This window comes from Mirounga angustirostris, unplaced genomic scaffold (genome assembly GCF_029215605.1).
Source record: "Mirounga angustirostris isolate CCGP_5_RB_7025 unplaced genomic scaffold, mMirAng1.0.hap1 SCAF_4, whole genome shotgun sequence".
NCBI classification, from domain to species: Eukaryota; Metazoa; Chordata; class Mammalia; order Carnivora; family Phocidae; genus Mirounga; species Mirounga angustirostris.
In genome coordinates, this window is record NW_026991712.1 from 94,072,890 (window position 1) to 94,089,939 (window position 17,050).

Below are 17,050 nucleotides of genomic sequence, written 5' to 3' on the forward strand. Positions count from 1 at the left end.
ACAAAATGCTGAACCCCAGGCAGCACTCCAGAACAGTTAAGCTGTAATCTCTGGAGAGGGGACATGTGTCAGGAGTTTGTAAAGCTCCTTGGGTGATTCCAGTGATCAGCCAGGGTGGAGAGCTACCGCGGTAGAGGATTTGGGGGGAGGAGGGCAGTGGAAAGGGGAAGCTAGGAGGTAGATGAAATCTTCCACAAAGTTCAAGCATGGAGGACTTGGCAGGATGCTGACCGACAGTTAGCAGGTTGCAGTTGCTGCAGCTGATGCCCATCACTCCCTGATAACTCTCCAGCAGAGGTTTAGTTTCCTCAAACTATATATTAAGTTGGATTTTCAACTATTTGCCATTGTCTAAGCTTCTTAGCTGAAACTGACCAAAAGATCTCATTGAGACCTTAAGAAAGTGAAGGGGACACTGAGGTAGGCAACAACAGAGAGCTATTCAAGTAGGCTTAACCTCATGGGGTCCTCAGAAGAACCCCTAGTTCTAGCTAACTTGATGCTGGTTGGTCTGGGGTTCTGGGGTCATGGTATAGACATAAGATGGATTATAATATGGCAAGTTCCAGTCAAGCAGGCAGTCCACAGTAGTAGACTGACTCTGGGTTGATCCTCTCACTTGGCCCTGGATCCCTCACCCCATGGGGAGATTGCAGATGGAGGAGAGCCAGAGTAGACCCTCTAAAGCAGTGATTCTCAAGCTTAGGTGTGCACAGAATCACCGGAGGGATTGTTAAAACACAGACGACAGGGTCTCACTCAGCATTGCTAGGTCTATGGTGGAGCCTAAGCATTTGCACTTCTAATAAGTTCTAAGATATTGCTGATACTACTAGAGCCCACACTTTGAGAATCACTGGCTTAAACATGAGATCCTGGACAGACGAGGGTTGTCCTGGTCTAGAAGAGGTACACCAGACTTCAAGAGTATTCCATCATGCCCTGGAAGAAGGAATAGAACATGGGTCTGCAATGAACTTGGCTTTATTTTCATGCACTTGTAAAAGGGTGAGAGCCATCTGATTAAGTGATTACCTCATGAGAACAGAGAGGGTTTTAAAATAGATAGGCATTTGGGTTGCTTGTCCCTCATATCTTTGCATTAGAAATTGGTAATATTTAAATCAGACTTAATTTTAGAGCCCCAACCTTCACTAGCATAAGGCTAAACACAATGACAGCAGCATCTATGGAAATCATTTAGTGTTTCAGTATTCTGGACAGGGAATTGTTCTCTCCAGCAGCAAACTGTCTATACCTACACTGAACAAGAGAAGGTCAAGGGCATCGGAGATGCTAGACAGGGTCTCAAAGATAGCACTCAGGCACCTAGATTGGCAGATGACCCTGGTGCACCAAGGTGGCTTGGCCCAGATAGCATCTATAGGGCCAGGGAACTTTTTGTGATAGGTCTGGAGCAAACCCCCAAGAAGACAGTTCTACCTAGAAGTTGTGGGATTTTTAAATTAAGATTGACCTTCTCTCATAGCAGGAGGGGAAGAATGAAGGGGGGGAAATCGGAGGGGTAGACGAACCATGAGAGACGATGGACTCTGAAACACAAACTGAGGGTTCTAGAGGGGAGGGGGGTGGGAGGATGGGTTAGCCTGGTGATGGGTATTGAGGAGGGCACATTCTGCATGGAGCACTGGGTGTTATGCACAAACAATGAATCATGGAACACTACATCTAAAACTAATGATGTAATGTATGGGGATTAACATAAGAATAAAAAAATTAAAAAAAAAAAGATTGACCTTCTCTCTCCTTCTTATCATCTAAACTGGAGGCCATCCTGGCTTGTAATAGAATATCCAGAATTTTTCTAGAGAAAGTCACTCTTACTTCCCTGGTTGTTCCGTAGAGGCAAAGTGTCACACAGGAAATAACATGAATGGGCAGGCCACTGCAGTGAGCTCTGCAAGCTCGTAAGCACCTACTGCTGTACAAGACCCATCACTATTCCTTTCCCCAAGCCCCCTTTGAGCTGTGTTGAATCTCTAGCCAATTCTTGAACTCTGGGGAATCTGTGATGCCCTTCCTTCCTTTCTTCCCTGATGAACTTCTATTCATCCTTAAGAACCCTGCTCAGATGTTACATCCTCCATGAACCTATGTCTCTGGTTAATCTGGACAGATAAAACTAGTTCCTTCTTTGATTAATTTCCATATCGTGTCAAATACACATCATACTTATCACACTGTACTTCAAATGCATGTTCATGTGTTTGCCTTTCCTCACCTCTAGATTATTTGCTCTTGGAAGTTAAGTATTATGTTATATTCTTCTTTGTGTCCTTAGCACCTAATGTAGTGGTTGACACAAGGCCTGCAAGTTTTACTGTTTAATTAATGAAAAAAAATAATTCTAGTGTTTGGGTGGGAGAAACATTACTTAAGAATCCAGTAGGGATACAGACTGGAAAATATGAATTGACCTCATAGAATCACAGATGATCAGGGCTGGAGACCTTAGTTATCATCATAGCAGTTCCTTGTCCTGTGGAGAAGGAAGCTCAGAAATGCTTAAAGATCGTAAGTGGTTTATCCAAGAATCATAGTGAATTGGACCAGGATGCAGCTGGGTTCCAGTCTAATGGTCAGTCAGTCTTGGCCAAATGCCCAGATGAAAAATTTGTGGACTGGATCTAGACCTTCTTTCCTAGGAGTGATGGAACCAGGCCCCAAAATGCCCACCTATTACCTGGGGACATGCCATTCTCCCTCTCCAGTGCTAAACCCAACTCTGAGAGAGCATGGCAGTGTACTTTGCCGCAGAATCTAACATTTTTAAAGGGTGTTTAGGTAAATTTCCATCTCTAGACTTGAACCCCAATTGATTATTGGAAGGTTTTTCTAGTACTGCTGAGGCAAAAGGATATTTTGAGCAGAGTGGTGAGGAAGAGGAATGGAAACATCCCAGTCCTTAATTTTATGATTTCTAGCAGCAGGAAAAACACTCCAGATGCTCTTTCAACCTCCCTGTCCACTACCTCCTCTATGTAATTAGGGACTTGGTGGCTTCATTGACATTTCCTTCTGTAGTACAAGATGAGAGAGGGTTGAAGGAAGATAAGTGGTGGGGGCCCACACTGGAAAAAACATGATAGGGAAAGGGGTTTTTGGAATTGGAGAGAGAATACAAACAGGAAGGATACAGATGTCATCTAGAAATTTTTTGGGGGGGTTACTCAATCCTTCACAAGTTCTACAATAGATATAATAGTTCATTCATTCATTCATTCATTAAAAATGTCATTCTCCTGCTTAAAGCCCTCCACTCCCTTCCCGTTACCCTTAGGATAAAACCATAGCTCCAGCTATGTCCTTGCAGACCTGGTTCCTTTTACCTCCTCATTTCATTTCCCAACGTGTTCAGCAATTTTGACTTGTTTCTACCTCAGGGCCTTTGCACTTGCTGTTCCTTTTGCCTGGAAAGTTCTCTCCCTCATTCCTTTTCATCCTTCAGATCTGAAGACCACTTCCTCCAAGAACTCTTCACTGAGCAACCTGTCTACAGGATCCCCTCGCTACACCCCGCAGTCCCCCTCTATCATCATACCTTGTGTATTTCCTTCATGACATGTAAAGATTCAGGAGATATATTGTTTATTTATATAAGACTGTAAGCTCCATAAGAGAAGAGACCCTGTCTGTCTTATTCACTGCTGGGTCCCCAGCACCCAGATCAGTGCCTAACAAATAGCAGGGGCTCAGGAAATATTGTTGAATGAAGGAAGAAAGTACTTACATATACAAGGTTTATAGAAGTGAGAGGCGAATAGAAAACTTCCATTGCTTCTAGGAACTACAACCTAAACTTACAACCTATTTTTTACAAACCTAAAAATACAACCTATTTTTTTTCTCATTTTATCATCTATATATCTTCTGATTGATAAAATTTGACTTTTGGCATGGTTCTCTGAGAGTCACAACCCAATTCTATAAGAGCTTTCTCTTATCTATCAAGTGGTCAGGTTGTCATATTTGCCACCATAACTCATCTGGATTTTTATCAAAGTACCAACTTGTTCTCAATTGTCAGGACTTTTTCTTCCATATAATTTATCTTAAGTTAGGCTGTCCCAAGTTGGGTCTACTACATCTGCATGTGTGTAATGTACAGAATAATTTCCATTTCATTGCTGGGTTAGGGGTCTGCTGGAGCAGGACCCTGGGTGTGACTGGAAGCACCTCATTGGGACCCATGGACTGCATCCAGGCAGAAACCAAGTGCTTTGACACAAGAATGGGAGGCAGGTGCCACCGTAGGTCTGTGCAAGGTCAGCCCCTGGCAATTTCAGCAGCTAGGTTCTAGGTCCTTCCTGGGTGCTGATGCTGGTAAAGTTCCAGAACTCGGGGAATAGGGTTTGTCCTATTGGCACATCCCTCCCCTCCTGCCTACGGTATAGCTATCCATCTGCTAGAGAATATGGTGAAGCACTCATCTAATGCCAGCTCTCTCATCCCACAGAGTCCTGGCCCGTGGTCGTGCTGCAGTCCAGGGGGCTGGATGGCATGCTGGACCCAAGCTCAGCTCAGCGTCCGGGCCCAATAACGGCTTTTCCAAGGGAGCAGCTTTCTGTCCTGGCCACACCGAGGTAAGCACTTGAGGGGCTTCTGCCTCACCAAGGCTCCTGGCTCTGGAGCATCCAAGACAGCTAGAAATGAGCCCCAAGCTGAAGAAGGAGAATCACATTTAACTGCTAATCAGCAGGAGCCTGGGGTGGGTCCTAGTGATCCAGCACATGTGGCCCTGGTCCGACCGGGAAAGAATTCTGCCATGCTTTTAGCTGGCCCCACAGCTTCCAGGTACATGTAAAGAGTCTGAGCTGCCCACCTCTGAAGTAACAGAACACAGGGCCTCCAGTACACAGACAGAGAACATCAGTCAGAGCCTCCACACAGCTCCTGATCTGTCTGAGCAGGCAACCTCGTGAGATGAAATGTCCTTGATCACTCTCATGCACTTGGCCATGGAATAGAAGGTGGGGAGAGCTCCAGATCTGGGGACAGAGGCCAGCACTGAGTTCCACTGCCACTGGGTGTGTGCCCACATCAGGGTACTTACTCTTACTGCCTCTCTCTGTTTTCTCCTCTGTACAATGGGAATAATAAGGCCTCCTCCCAGGTTTGTTGTGATGGTTAATGAGGTACTTATGCCCAATAAAGGATAATGATGATAATTATGATCTCCCGCATTCATTTTAAGATGTGTGTCTAAGACTGCAGACCAGTAGATCCCGTTCCCAATAAAGCCATAGTGCCTGTACCCGCTAGTGCTTTCTGGCTATGTATTTCTATCATGGGCATTTTAAGTGCTTTTGGACCAAATCTACCTGATGCCCAGAAACCTGATAAACCAAATATGAAAATAATCGCATATCCAGGTATTCCCCAGTGTCCGGATTTGTGGCATGAGGAAGGTGAAACTTACAATCTGTTGAATGGAATTCTCATTTTGATGTTGGTGAATGAGTAAGTGTAGCCATGGGTTCCAGTGAGTGGGGCCTTGGAGCTCTCTCCTCTGGAAGGTACTGAGGCTGAGTGACGCCAAGGCGGAGCCTGCCACTCACTAGCTGCAGAACCCTAGGTCACTCAGACTCCCTGACACCCGTGTCTCTCCTCTGTCTAGTTCAAGGATTGGACTAGATCACTGGTTCTCAAAATGCAGTCCCCACCCAGCAGCATCAATATCACCTGGGAGCTTGTGAGAAATGCAGATTCTTGGGCACCCAGCAATCTGCAGTTTAGCAGGCCCTCCAGGTGATTCTGATGCCCTGAACCTCTGGACGGATCATCTCTGCTGTCCTTTCCAGTCCAAGCTTCCCACGGGAGATGCCAGCAGAAGCACTCCCTGGGTTCTATCCTGGCAATGCTATTCTATGTTGTGGCCTCAGGGGTACCTCCCTGGGGAGCTGAGGAGCCACAGAATGCCTCTCACAGTCCACACAGGCCCTGACAACTGGGGGTGTCCCAGTCTTTACAACTGAAGACAGCAGCATGTTTACATTTAGAGCAAGGCCAAGAGTACAGCGAAAATGACCTTTGACCCACTCTCATAACGTGGCTGGAGGAGGAGGCTGGATTTCCTCAGCCACAGGAACTTAGCCTCACTAACACTAGTGACCCCAGTTCACTGACCCGATCTCTGGGCCCAGAATCACTAAAGCTCTAGGCACCACCCCTCTGAGGCAGGAATCATCATACTCCCCGGATAGAGAAGCTCTATGGCCATGGTCTCCAGGTGCTGTCAGCCCTCCGAGCCACAGGAATGTGGGCCATTTGCTTAGCTCCATCCAGCAGCTTCATCACCTCATCAGGTGCAGCCCGAGTCCGCGTGAAGATCACTCACCTAGTGCAGGAAATTTCTGTCATGATTGGAGCATAGGAACCACTGGAAACCCACAGAATGTACCACTGGTCCAAGACAGGGCACAAAAGTGGGGGAGCCCTGAATAAAAGGCACCCCCCCCACACACACACACACATACTCTTAATCATTTATCCTCCACTCAGGCTAGGAGCAGGACAAATACAGAACATTCAGCAGTGACACAGAACACGTTCCAACATGCGAGCCCCTAACGGCATCATCCCCAGCAGATCACTCAGCTTACAGGGCTCTGCTTAGTGAAGCCTCGGTGAGGACTGTCATGTCTTCAAGAGAAAGGCTTCAAAGCTTGTTCTTAAAAATAAATAAATAAAACTCACTCCCTGGTTCACGTCAACCAAGGAGAGAATGTTCTCTTATAAACTGCTTTTGTTCATTATATCACTAGAATAGAAATCACACTTGTTTTTTCTTTTCTTTATTTCTCCATTGATGATTTTTTAAAAGAAAGCCTTATTTAATTTAAAAAGAAATAGCTGAAGGGGATTAAAGAGTACACTTATCATGATGAGCACTGAGTAATGTATAGAATTGTTGAATCACCATATTATACACCTGAAACTCATATAACACTGTTAACTTTACTGGAACTACAATAAAGAGCTTAATGAAAATGAATAAATAAAAATAAAAATATTTGATATTGTCACTGCATTATGAGAAAATGTCAGACATGGCAATATTCTCACTTAAAAAAAAGCTAGGAAGTATATTTTAAACATAAATAAAGTTTTAAAAAAAGATTATGGGGCATGCTATTATGGGTGAGTCAGTTAAAAAAAACTTTTATGAGAGATATATTTGCAACATTTTCAAAAATCTTAATGAAGCAATCTGTCCCTGATGCAAATCTCCACTGTGATGAAATGCTGTCCGCTACCATGCATTATCCTGACAGCGAATCAAGAAGTCACAGTTGACGTTAAGAACTTTGTAAGATCGGGCGCCTGGGTGGCTCAGTCGTTAAGCGTCTGCCTTCGGCTCAGGTCATGATCCCAGGGTCCTGGGATCGAGTCCCACGTCGGGCTCCCTGCTCTGCGGGAAGCCTGCTTCTCCCTCTCCCACTCCCCCTGCTTGTGTTCCTGCTCTCGCTATGTCTCTCTCTGTCAAAAAAATAAATAAAATCTTAAAAAAAAAAAAAAAAGAGTTGCATGTTCTAAAAAAAAAGAAAAAGAAAAAAGAACTTTGTGAGATCAATTCAGTAGAACCTGCAGAGTGCCAGGCAGAGCAGCAACCTGCATAGCTACTTAAGTTTGAAGCATGTCCGAGCTGGAAGATTCCTTAAGAATCAGCAGTCACATGGAGCAGTGAAAGAGCACAGAAGCAAGGGACTCGTCCGCACACTCACTGATTCTTACAGCCAGAGCCACCTGTGAACACTAGGTCACCTGGACACAACGAAGATGAACTGGATGCTTTTCTGCCTCCAGGGAGTTTGCCTGGAGGTGGGAGAAGATGAGAACACAGCCGCCCTAAGACAACATTAAGGAAATGCTTTACAGAGGTGGAGAAGGGAGAGAGACTCTGTAGAAATAGAAAAAGGTCCCGCCCTCCCCAGTGGAGGTGGTATTTAAATTGGGTGTTAAAAGGTGATGGGAAGGACTCCAACCAACAGAGGTGGGGAGCAGAAAAGGCACAGGGAGGGCAAGGGTGAGTATGCCTGGCATAGAAGAGTCTGAACCAAGGACAACTACTCACCACTAGACCCTCTGGGCAGGTGATGTGACCAGAGCGGTGCTTCAGGAGGTTAAATGGGGTGGCTAGGGACAGTCGGGCACTGGAAGAAGAGAGATGAGGGTCCAGAACATCAGTTGGGAGACGGTTCTGTGACCTGAACTAGGAACAGGAGGTGAGAATAGAAAGTACAATTTCAAGAGATGCTACTGGGGAGCAAAATGCAAAAGGCTGGGGTGGGGAGGGCTGGGAGGAAACAGCAGAGGCCAGCGATGAGCTGAGGTTTGCAGCTGGTGAGCAAAGGGATGGTGGTTCATGTACCAGAATAAAGGAAAATGTTGGAGAAACACATTTAGGAGGGTGGGGTGCAGGGAGATGTCCACAAGTGATAGCAGCTGGGGAACTACGTCATAAGCCGTCAAGCGGTCCAAAATGGGACTGCTGCTGTTGAATACAGGGAGGGCAGTGAGTGATCAACCGAGGAGTGGGAGTGTGAAGATTTTTGCTTGGGATGCCTTGCGTTTAAAATGTCAGTATCCATGGAGAGTTGCCGGAGGTTCAGAACTGGCTTTCAAAAGAGCAGTTGGGCTAGAGATCCCGGTATGGGCATCAATCCCACAGAAATCTCAGCTGACTCCTTAGAAGAGGATGAGCTTACCAAAGGGGAGACTGGAGGAGGAGGTGGGAATCTCTCTCTGGTCATGGGAAATAGGGAGCAGGATGTCCCTTATTACCATCAAAACCCTAAATTTTAGTGGTTTCCTTTTTCCATTTCCCCATCCAAATTCTAAGTGTTAACTAATTTGGATATAAACAGACGAATTTTCAGTTTCATGTCTTCTCCCTTCTTCTATCTGATGAGAGATACCATGTATTGAGAAGAAAGAAAAGGAGCAAACCAAGGGGCTTGACTTAGCTGCCAACCAACCGAATGATCGGTTCTGTAGCAGTTGGCTGGACAATTATCTGCCACACCATTAGCCAGCAGAACCAGCAGTGGGCAAAAGCCCAGATGTACCACCACCTCCTCTGCATGGCCGGCTGGAGGACTGGAGTAAACACCAATGTTTTTCAAAGTAACCCAAGAGAAAAGAATTTGGTAGTTTTATTCTTGGTATCTCACCAAAGAGCTGCCTGTTTCCAGCTGGAAAAAAAAGCACAGTATTGAAGAGAAGAATGCATCATTTTGAAACAGATTAGGAACACAGCATGCAGCCATATCATCCACAAAATCCAAAAGAAAGCATGTACCACAATGAAAAGAAGGCAGGGAGTGAGCTTCTCGCACCATCCCCATTCACTGCTTCATTCATTCACCTTATATTTTTTTTTAAAGATTTTATTTATTTATTTGAGAGAGAGAGAATGAGAGACAGAGAGCATGAGAGGGAGGAAGGTCAGAGGGAGAAGCAGACTCCCTGCCGAGCAGGGAGCCCGATGCGGGACTCGATCCAGGGACTCCAGGATCATGACCTGAGCCGAAGGCAGTCGCTTAGCCAACTGAGCCACCCAGGCGCCCCATTCACCTTATATTTTGGAGGACCTACTATATGCCAGCACTGCACATGGCCCCGGAAATATATAACTCCAAACAGCACAGCTTCTAAAGTGCTCTCAAGGTACTCGATTATCCACCACACTAGGGAAGGTGATAAGGTAATGCACAAGCCACCATGAAAGACAAGAGAGGTGCACACCGAGGATGGAGTGACTAGGGCAGGTGGATGAGACACGGCTCTGCACTCCAGGGCCTTGCAGCCAGTGGGGAGACAGGCTCAAATCCTCAGGCTCGAAAAGAAGCCCAGTTGAGGCAATGAGTATGCTATGAAAAGGTGTGAATGGAGTAGGCTCAGACAGCAAACAAGCAGCAGTGTGACTGAAGAAGATAAAGTCCGTCATGGTCAACACAGGACATTGGAATGACTCAGAATTAAGTAGATGTGTGCGCACCTTTCAATCCTCGCAACAACCCTGTGAAATAGTGGTTACAATTTTACCAATGAGGAAACTAAGGCTCAGAAAGATTAAGTGACTTCCCTCTGCTAGCAAGTAGCCGAGCCGGGAATCCAAACAAGGTTTTCTAACCCCAGATCCAATGCAGAATGACCCGTGGGAATGGGAAGAAAAAGGGGGAAAGGATGGAATAGAAAGTTAGAGCACCCTCTCTAGGGGATGTCTCTAACCCTACCAAGATTTAGGGAAGCTTCACAGAGGAGGTGACATTTGATATCCATCCACAGGTGTGACTGGGACCTCCACAGTTAGCTGCCCTAGGGGTGGTCACTGGTGGGCAACTCTGGTACAGTGTGGAGCCCTGTCTGGCCCGTGCTCCAAAGGGGCTTGTACTGTCTCATGGGGACAGATGATTTCTGCCATTTGCTCTATACTCACCTAGGAGTAAATAATAAAAAGAAAAGGCATGTTTAAGAACGGAAGACAAGGGCACCTGGTGGCTCAGTCAACTGGGCGTCTGCCTTCCCCCCAGGTCATGATCCCGAAGTCTAGAGATCGAGTCCCGCATCGGGCTCTCTGCTCAGCAGGGAGTCTGCTTCTCCCTCTGCCCCTCCCCCTGCTCATGTTCTCTCTCTCTCTCTCAAATGAATAAATAAAATCTTAAAAAAAAAAAAGAATGAAAGACAAAGCGAGGGGGAAGGAAGGAAGGGTAGACTGGTTTAGTAAGGGGTCAGCTTTGGGTTCTGTTCCTAGTTGTGCTGATGACTTTAGGCCTCTTGGTTAATTTTCTGTGGCTCACTTTCCTCGTATATGAAAGAAAGATGATAAATCCTAACCGAAGTCACAGACTAATGAGAAATTAGAAATGAATGCACTTGAGAAGTTTTAAAATGTCACACAACAAGGAGCTGTTATCAGCATCGATATTTCTTTTTTTTTTAAAGATTTTATTTATTTATTTGAGAGAGAATGAGAGAGAGCACATGAGAGGGGGGAGGGTCAGAGGGAGAAGCAGACTCCCCGCTGAGCAGGGAGCCCGATGCGGGACTCGATCCCGGGACTCCAGGATCATGACCTGAGCCGAAGGCAGTCGCTTAACCAACTGAGCCACCCAGGCGCCCCAGCATCGATATTTCTAAGTGCTGGCTGGTGGCTGAAGAGGCTGGCAATGCCGGTCCCAGAGCTATATACTTTTTTTGCCAAACATGATGCTTCATGGGTTTGTAACGAGGGTTCTGAGTCACCAGATCTCAGAGCTGACCCAGTGCTGCTGTCTGAAGAGGGTGTATTCAGGGCTGAGGCTTCAAGACAAGTCCCCGGCAACCCTTCCCAGGGGACTCAAGCCGTTGGGCTCGACACAGTGCTAAGGACAGGGGTCAGACACATACTGTCCACCCACAGCTGCCTCAAGGACTCAAAGGACCCTGCATATGTGCTGCCAAATTCACATGGTGCCCGAGGGCGGAATTTCAGGGGCTCTGTCCCTTCCTGAAAAAGCCCAGCCCGTGAATGGCGTGACCATACCTCCAGGTCATCTGAGCCAGCCCTGTTTACGCCTATTGTCCTATGTCATTGTGTCCAGCAGCCCCTCTCGCTCTCAGAAGTCTCTCGGTTTGAATGGTAAATTCCAGGGTCACCTTGCCCTTAGACTCCCAGGTGAAATAAACCTCCTTGTGATCCTCTCGGGAGGTCAAGACCCAGAAACTGCCTTCGTACGGAACTTCGCGCCCCCCAGACTAATCCCTGTTTCTGTTTCCTCCCAGGTGCATAGCGTAATGTCCATGTTGTTCTACACTCTGATCACAGCTCTTTTGATCGGCATCCAGGCAGAACCCCATCCCGAGAGCCATGTCCCAGCAGGACACGCCATCCCCCAAGCCCACTGGACTAAGCTTCAGCATTCCCTCGACACAGCCCTCCGCAGAGCCCGCAGCGCCCCAGCGGGGGCAATAGCTGCAAGGGTGGCAGGGCAGACCCGCAACATCACTGTGGACCCCAAACTCTTTAAAAAGCGGCGACTGCGCTCACCCCGCGTGCTCTTCAGCACGCACCCCCCACCTGTGGCGGCAGATACTCAGGATCTGGACGTGGAGGCCGGCGGTGCCGCCTCCGCGAACAGGACTCACAGGAGCAAGCGGTCATCGTCCCACCCTGTCTTCCACCGGGGGGAGTTCTCGGTGTGCGACAGCGTCAGCGTGTGGGTGGGGGACAAGACCACCGCCACGGACATCAAGGGCAAGGAGGTGATGGTGTTGGGAGAGGTGAACATTAACAACAGTGTGTTCAAACAGTACTTTTTTGAGACCAAGTGCCGGGACCCCACGCCCGTGGACAGCGGGTGCAGGGGCATTGACTCCAAGCACTGGAACTCATATTGTACCACGACCCACACCTTCGTCAAGGCGCTGACCATGGACGGCAAGCAGGCTGCCTGGCGGTTTATCCGGATCGACACAGCCTGTGTGTGCGTGCTCAGCAGGAAGGCCGGGAGAAGAGCCTGACCTGCAGGACGGCCCCCACCCTCCCCGAGCTCCCCCTCCACACCCTCCTGGGCCCCTCCCTACCTCAACCTGTAAATTATTTTAAATTATAAGGACTGCATGGTAATTTATAGTTTATACAGTTTTAAAAAATCATTATTTATTAAATTTTTGGAAGCATCCCGTGTGCCGGCACTCCAGTCATTTTCCCCAGTGTGACCCTCTGCAAGTCTCGGGACATTGCAGGGTGTAATCCCCGTAGCGTCACCTGGCTGTCACCCTCACCCCACCCCAGCCAGCTCTGCAAACTTCAGGGAAGGCTGACTGGGTTCACAGATTCACCTAAGCCGGACATGATTAGAAAGGGAAGTCTGCTGGATTACAGCTTTGATCTGCCTTCCAGAGCCAAAACTACCTAATCCTTGGATTACCTGGCCCACTGCCCCAATGCATGAGCCTCGGGAAGTTTGTGGAGCCTCGGCAAGTTTGTGGAGCCTCGGCAGAAACCGGTCCGCCACCTCAGAGTCCCGGAGGGACTCACCATATAGTAGGAGGAGGCTTGCACCAAAGACCTATGGGGCTGGCTTGTTTTTAGGGGGAGATCTGCTTTTGGCTGAAATGCTGTCTGGAAGAATGGTAATGAAATAATCTCATGAGAGCTGTCATGGTAGATCTGATTTCATGTTCAGACTGCCTTAGGACTAATGGCGGGTCCTCCATTTATCCTCCAGAGGCTTCCTGCAGAAAGACTTCATTACCCAAGAACACATGGGGGCCTCCATCACTCTTGCCACCCACTGAGGCCCCACAGCAGCTTCCAACGGCCCCAACGTTGGCCTGTAATCAGGGGGGCCAGAGACCTTCCCAGAAAGAACTTTTTGATTTCTAATTGGGTGATTTCCACAAGTGACCGAAGGTGGGAGGGGTCAGGGAAACTGGAGAGTAGATTGCTGGGGGAGAAAAGAGGTAAACAGAGTGAGAACCGACACAAAAGCCAGGGAGGTGCAGAGGAAAGGTGGGCCAAGCCAGAAGGGAACAGTGACTGCCTGCTCCTCCCTGACGGGGGAGAGTGAACAGGAGAGAGGAGAGGAGAGACAGGTGAGGTGGGGGCCACGGGGCAGAACGAGGAGGAACGTGTGTCATGTTTACCAGCATCGGTATCCTGGGCCTCCAGAAACTCCCAACACCCTGAGTAGTTGTGTTTGGGGGGTGGTAATGCTAATCAACACTGACTACTTCAAGAGCTCCTGGCCAGATATGGGGGTGAAAGACTCCAGGGGCCAGTCTGGAGCGGGGCTCCACCCATCCTCCACCTTCCCCTGTAACTTTTTTAGTTTTTCCCTGAAGGCACATTTTTTCCCCCAGCGGAGAACTTACATTGAAATGGAATTTCTGCTTTCCTAGCCATCCCTTCCTGCCCAGGGTGAAAGGCCTACTCTAGTTTTTAGACCCAAATTGTCCCTCTGATTAAAAAAAAAAAAAGCAAATGGTCGTATTCATTCCTCTGTAACTTCGTCTATCCCACCCGCTCCCCAACCCAATCCAAATAGGGCCAATTAGAAACGTAGAGAGCTTTGGCAAGTGAGGCATTTGATTAGGGTGAAAAGCATGATGAAATGAGCCCTGTTTTTCCTATCAAAGCTACTGCAGTTGGAATAAAGATTCATGCTCAAGAAACACCAACCAGAACATTGCATGCCGAGATGCTTGGTCAGATAAAGGCTGGGGAGAGGGAGCCCTCCCACCGGCCTGTGTCTGCAGCTTTTTCCCTGGGCTCCAGGGCCCGTGGCCTCAGCCCTCCTGGCTCCGCCTGAAGACCGCTCCTGGGGGGCCTTCCTCCTCGGGCTGGCAGTCCTGCGGGGTCCTGGCTATGCGAGGGTGGGCAGTGAGGGCGGCATTTCAGAAGCTCCCAGCCCCGAAGAAGCTTCGTTGGTGAGCAGCTACACCAGCATGAAGAGTCTGGGGAGCTCATCCCCGCACTGCAGGCCACTGGGACATCTAAAATACATATTCTGGACTCTCCTGGCCTGTCTGGAGGGAAGGCAGCCTCCAAGCCTCTGAGGAAGGACGGAGGCCAAGGGTCAGGGAAGAGAGTTCCGGAACCTGGACTGGATCGCCCGACGGAAGAACCAAGCAGCACTCGGAGATCTCGGAGGATAGGAGGTTTATTCAACGTCAGCGAGCTCAGAGGAGAGTGGTCTCCAAAGGTCTGAGCGCCGAGCACAAAGGGGGCAATTTATACACTTCTACTTAGGCATACTTGGCACTTTTGGTGCGATCGCGAAGCGGGGCAGGGAGAAGAACCCGGATTGGTGCGCGCGGGAAGCAGAGCGGGGAGAAGAACCCGGATTGGTGCGCGTGGGAAGCAGAGCAGGGAGAAGAACCCGGATTGGTGCACGCAGGAAGCAGAGCGGGGAGAAGAACCCGGATTGGTGCGCGCAGGAAGCAGAGAGGGGAGAAGAACCCGGATTGGTGCATGCGCGAAGCGGGGCAGGAAGGAAGACCCGGATTGGTGCGCACGGGAAGCAGAGCGGGGAGAGGAGCCCCAAGGCAAGGACTGGGACTCTCTCCCTGGCTTGGTCGGCCATCTTAGGACACAGATTTTCCTTATCAAGAGGAGCCCCCCACCCCCACCCCACTAACACCAAGGCCTTCCCCAAAGGCAACAGAGCGTGAGGCCCAGCTCCCGAGTGGCCGTGTGGGAGGCAGTGTTTTCACGCCATGCGCAGGAATATCAGTTTGGCCCAAGAGAGTTGGAGCAATCCAAAAACAACCCCAAGCCTGGTGGTTGTGCAGCTTGCACTCTGCCCCCACAACCCAGGGGGGAGTCTGGCTTCCACACCCACCCCAGCTGCCTCAGAGAGGCTGGCCCAGGTCATCAGGGCGCCAGACACTTGAACACATTGATATAATAGCTCACAACCACCCATTATGTCCCCCTGAGGGGCCGCAGCTGCGGAGCCCCCCAGCCCTTCCTCCACTCACCACACTGAGATTTCCCGCCCAGTTCCCCCAAAGCCCGGAGAGTCGGAGCAGATCCCCTCCCCTCGGCAGGCAGCTTCCTCCACCGGAAGGCCTCCCTCTAGCATGCCAAAGAAAACTAGTGCAGACCCGGGCTCGTCCTCAGCCGGACATAGCCCAGGCCTCCGAGCAAAGCAAAAGTCCTGGTTCTGGGAAATGAGAGCAAGATGGGGCCTGACTCTGGTGTATATTCCAAGTCTGTCCCTCTGACCTCCCCTCCCCCAGCCAGGGCACTAGGCACCCCTAGCTCTGCTTCTGCCACTAGCAAAACACCTACCACAGAGAGACAGATTTTCAGCAGCCAGCAAACGGCTAGCTAGTTTCATCCCCATGAGATATGGGAATGCTCTTCTTCGAAGTCTCACCACTTTCTCCTCTGTATAATCTGCATTATGGGAGAAGGCTCCACCCCAGACCTGGAGGACAGAGGACACAGGGGCAGGGTCTGCCCCTCAAGGGCCACATGTTCTCTGCTCCTTGAAGAAAAGGGGGCATTCGGAATGGGGGTGCAGAAGTGAGTGCAAGTGTGGGCTATGAAGATTACAAGGGCCCAACTGGGCAGTGACCTCAGGCTTTCTTCCATGGGCCTGAATGGAAGAGCGGGAGCCCTCAGGCCCCTGGTGCTGAGGAAGCAGCTGGGTGTGATGCCACCGACAAGGGGCACCACATCCTATGCAAGCGCAAGGCAAAGGAATTTATCCTCAACAGAACAATTCCTGTGCTGATTGTAGGAAGGTAACAACTATGCTGGTACTCAGGAAACATTGGTTTATTGGCCAAGGTATCAATCGGGTAAAGGAAACCATCTGGTCCGTGGACTTCATGGAAACTGAATGTGACCATGGCATAGCCAGGCCCAGAAAGGTCAAGAGCAAGGGAGTGGGCTGTGGAGTCAGACAAGCCAGGTACTTCTACTTAGGCTGTGTGATCTTAGGCAAATTGCTTCACTTCTCTGAGTTTCCATTTCTTCATCTGTGAAATGGGCATAAGAGTAGCACTTTCTCAGAGAGCCTAGAGATGATTATAGGAGACAATATGCAAATATACACAAGCACCTGGCACTTCAGAAGTATGTAATAAATTTTAGTTTTGAAAAGCCCAGTTGGCTGCAAAACCCTAAAAGGATGTTAGAACAGGGTGGAAGGCAGTTCATGAACAGAAAGTTTCGTAGTTGCCTCATAGGTTCCTTCCATGACAGGCAATATTAATATGACTGCTAAGCAGTTCATGTGGCTAAGCTCTGAGCAAGCCTCTGGGTTCTAAAACTAAGACCACCTTAAGGAGAGTGCCACAAGTCTGGGCTTTCTGTTTGCATGCCTCGCGGCCAGAGGACTACTCCACGGTTCTCTGGGATGTGTTTACTCCTCCAGCCTCTGGCAAGTTTTTAAACCATTGGCTCTGAGCATTTCCATGTGTCAAGCATGTGGGATCTGTTTTGTTCCAGTTCACTTGGGTCTGCAACCAAAAAAAGCTGTGACCTTCTCAGCATTCACCTGGGTTTGTGGAGATGGCTCAGGAGGTCCAG

General features: G+C 48.9%; 1 protein-coding gene across 2 annotated transcripts in view; it reads left to right on the forward strand.

Annotated features, from left to right (window-relative positions):
* The window catches only part of NGF (nerve growth factor), a 54,416-nt gene extending 41,710 nt beyond the window's left edge, over positions 1 to 12,706 (forward strand). For both annotated transcript variants that reach the window (XM_064588588.1, XM_045896880.3), the window contains exons 2-3: positions 4,478 to 4,604; positions 11,788 to 12,706. In XM_064588588.1, coding sequence (XP_064444658.1) covers positions 11,800 to 12,525 — 726 coding nt within the window. In that variant the 5' untranslated portion in view covers positions 4,478 to 4,604; positions 11,788 to 11,799 and the 3' untranslated portion in view covers positions 12,526 to 12,706. The remainder of the gene's footprint in view (positions 1 to 4,477; positions 4,605 to 11,787) is intronic.
* The last annotated feature ends 4,344 nt before the right edge of the window (positions 12,707 to 17,050 follow it).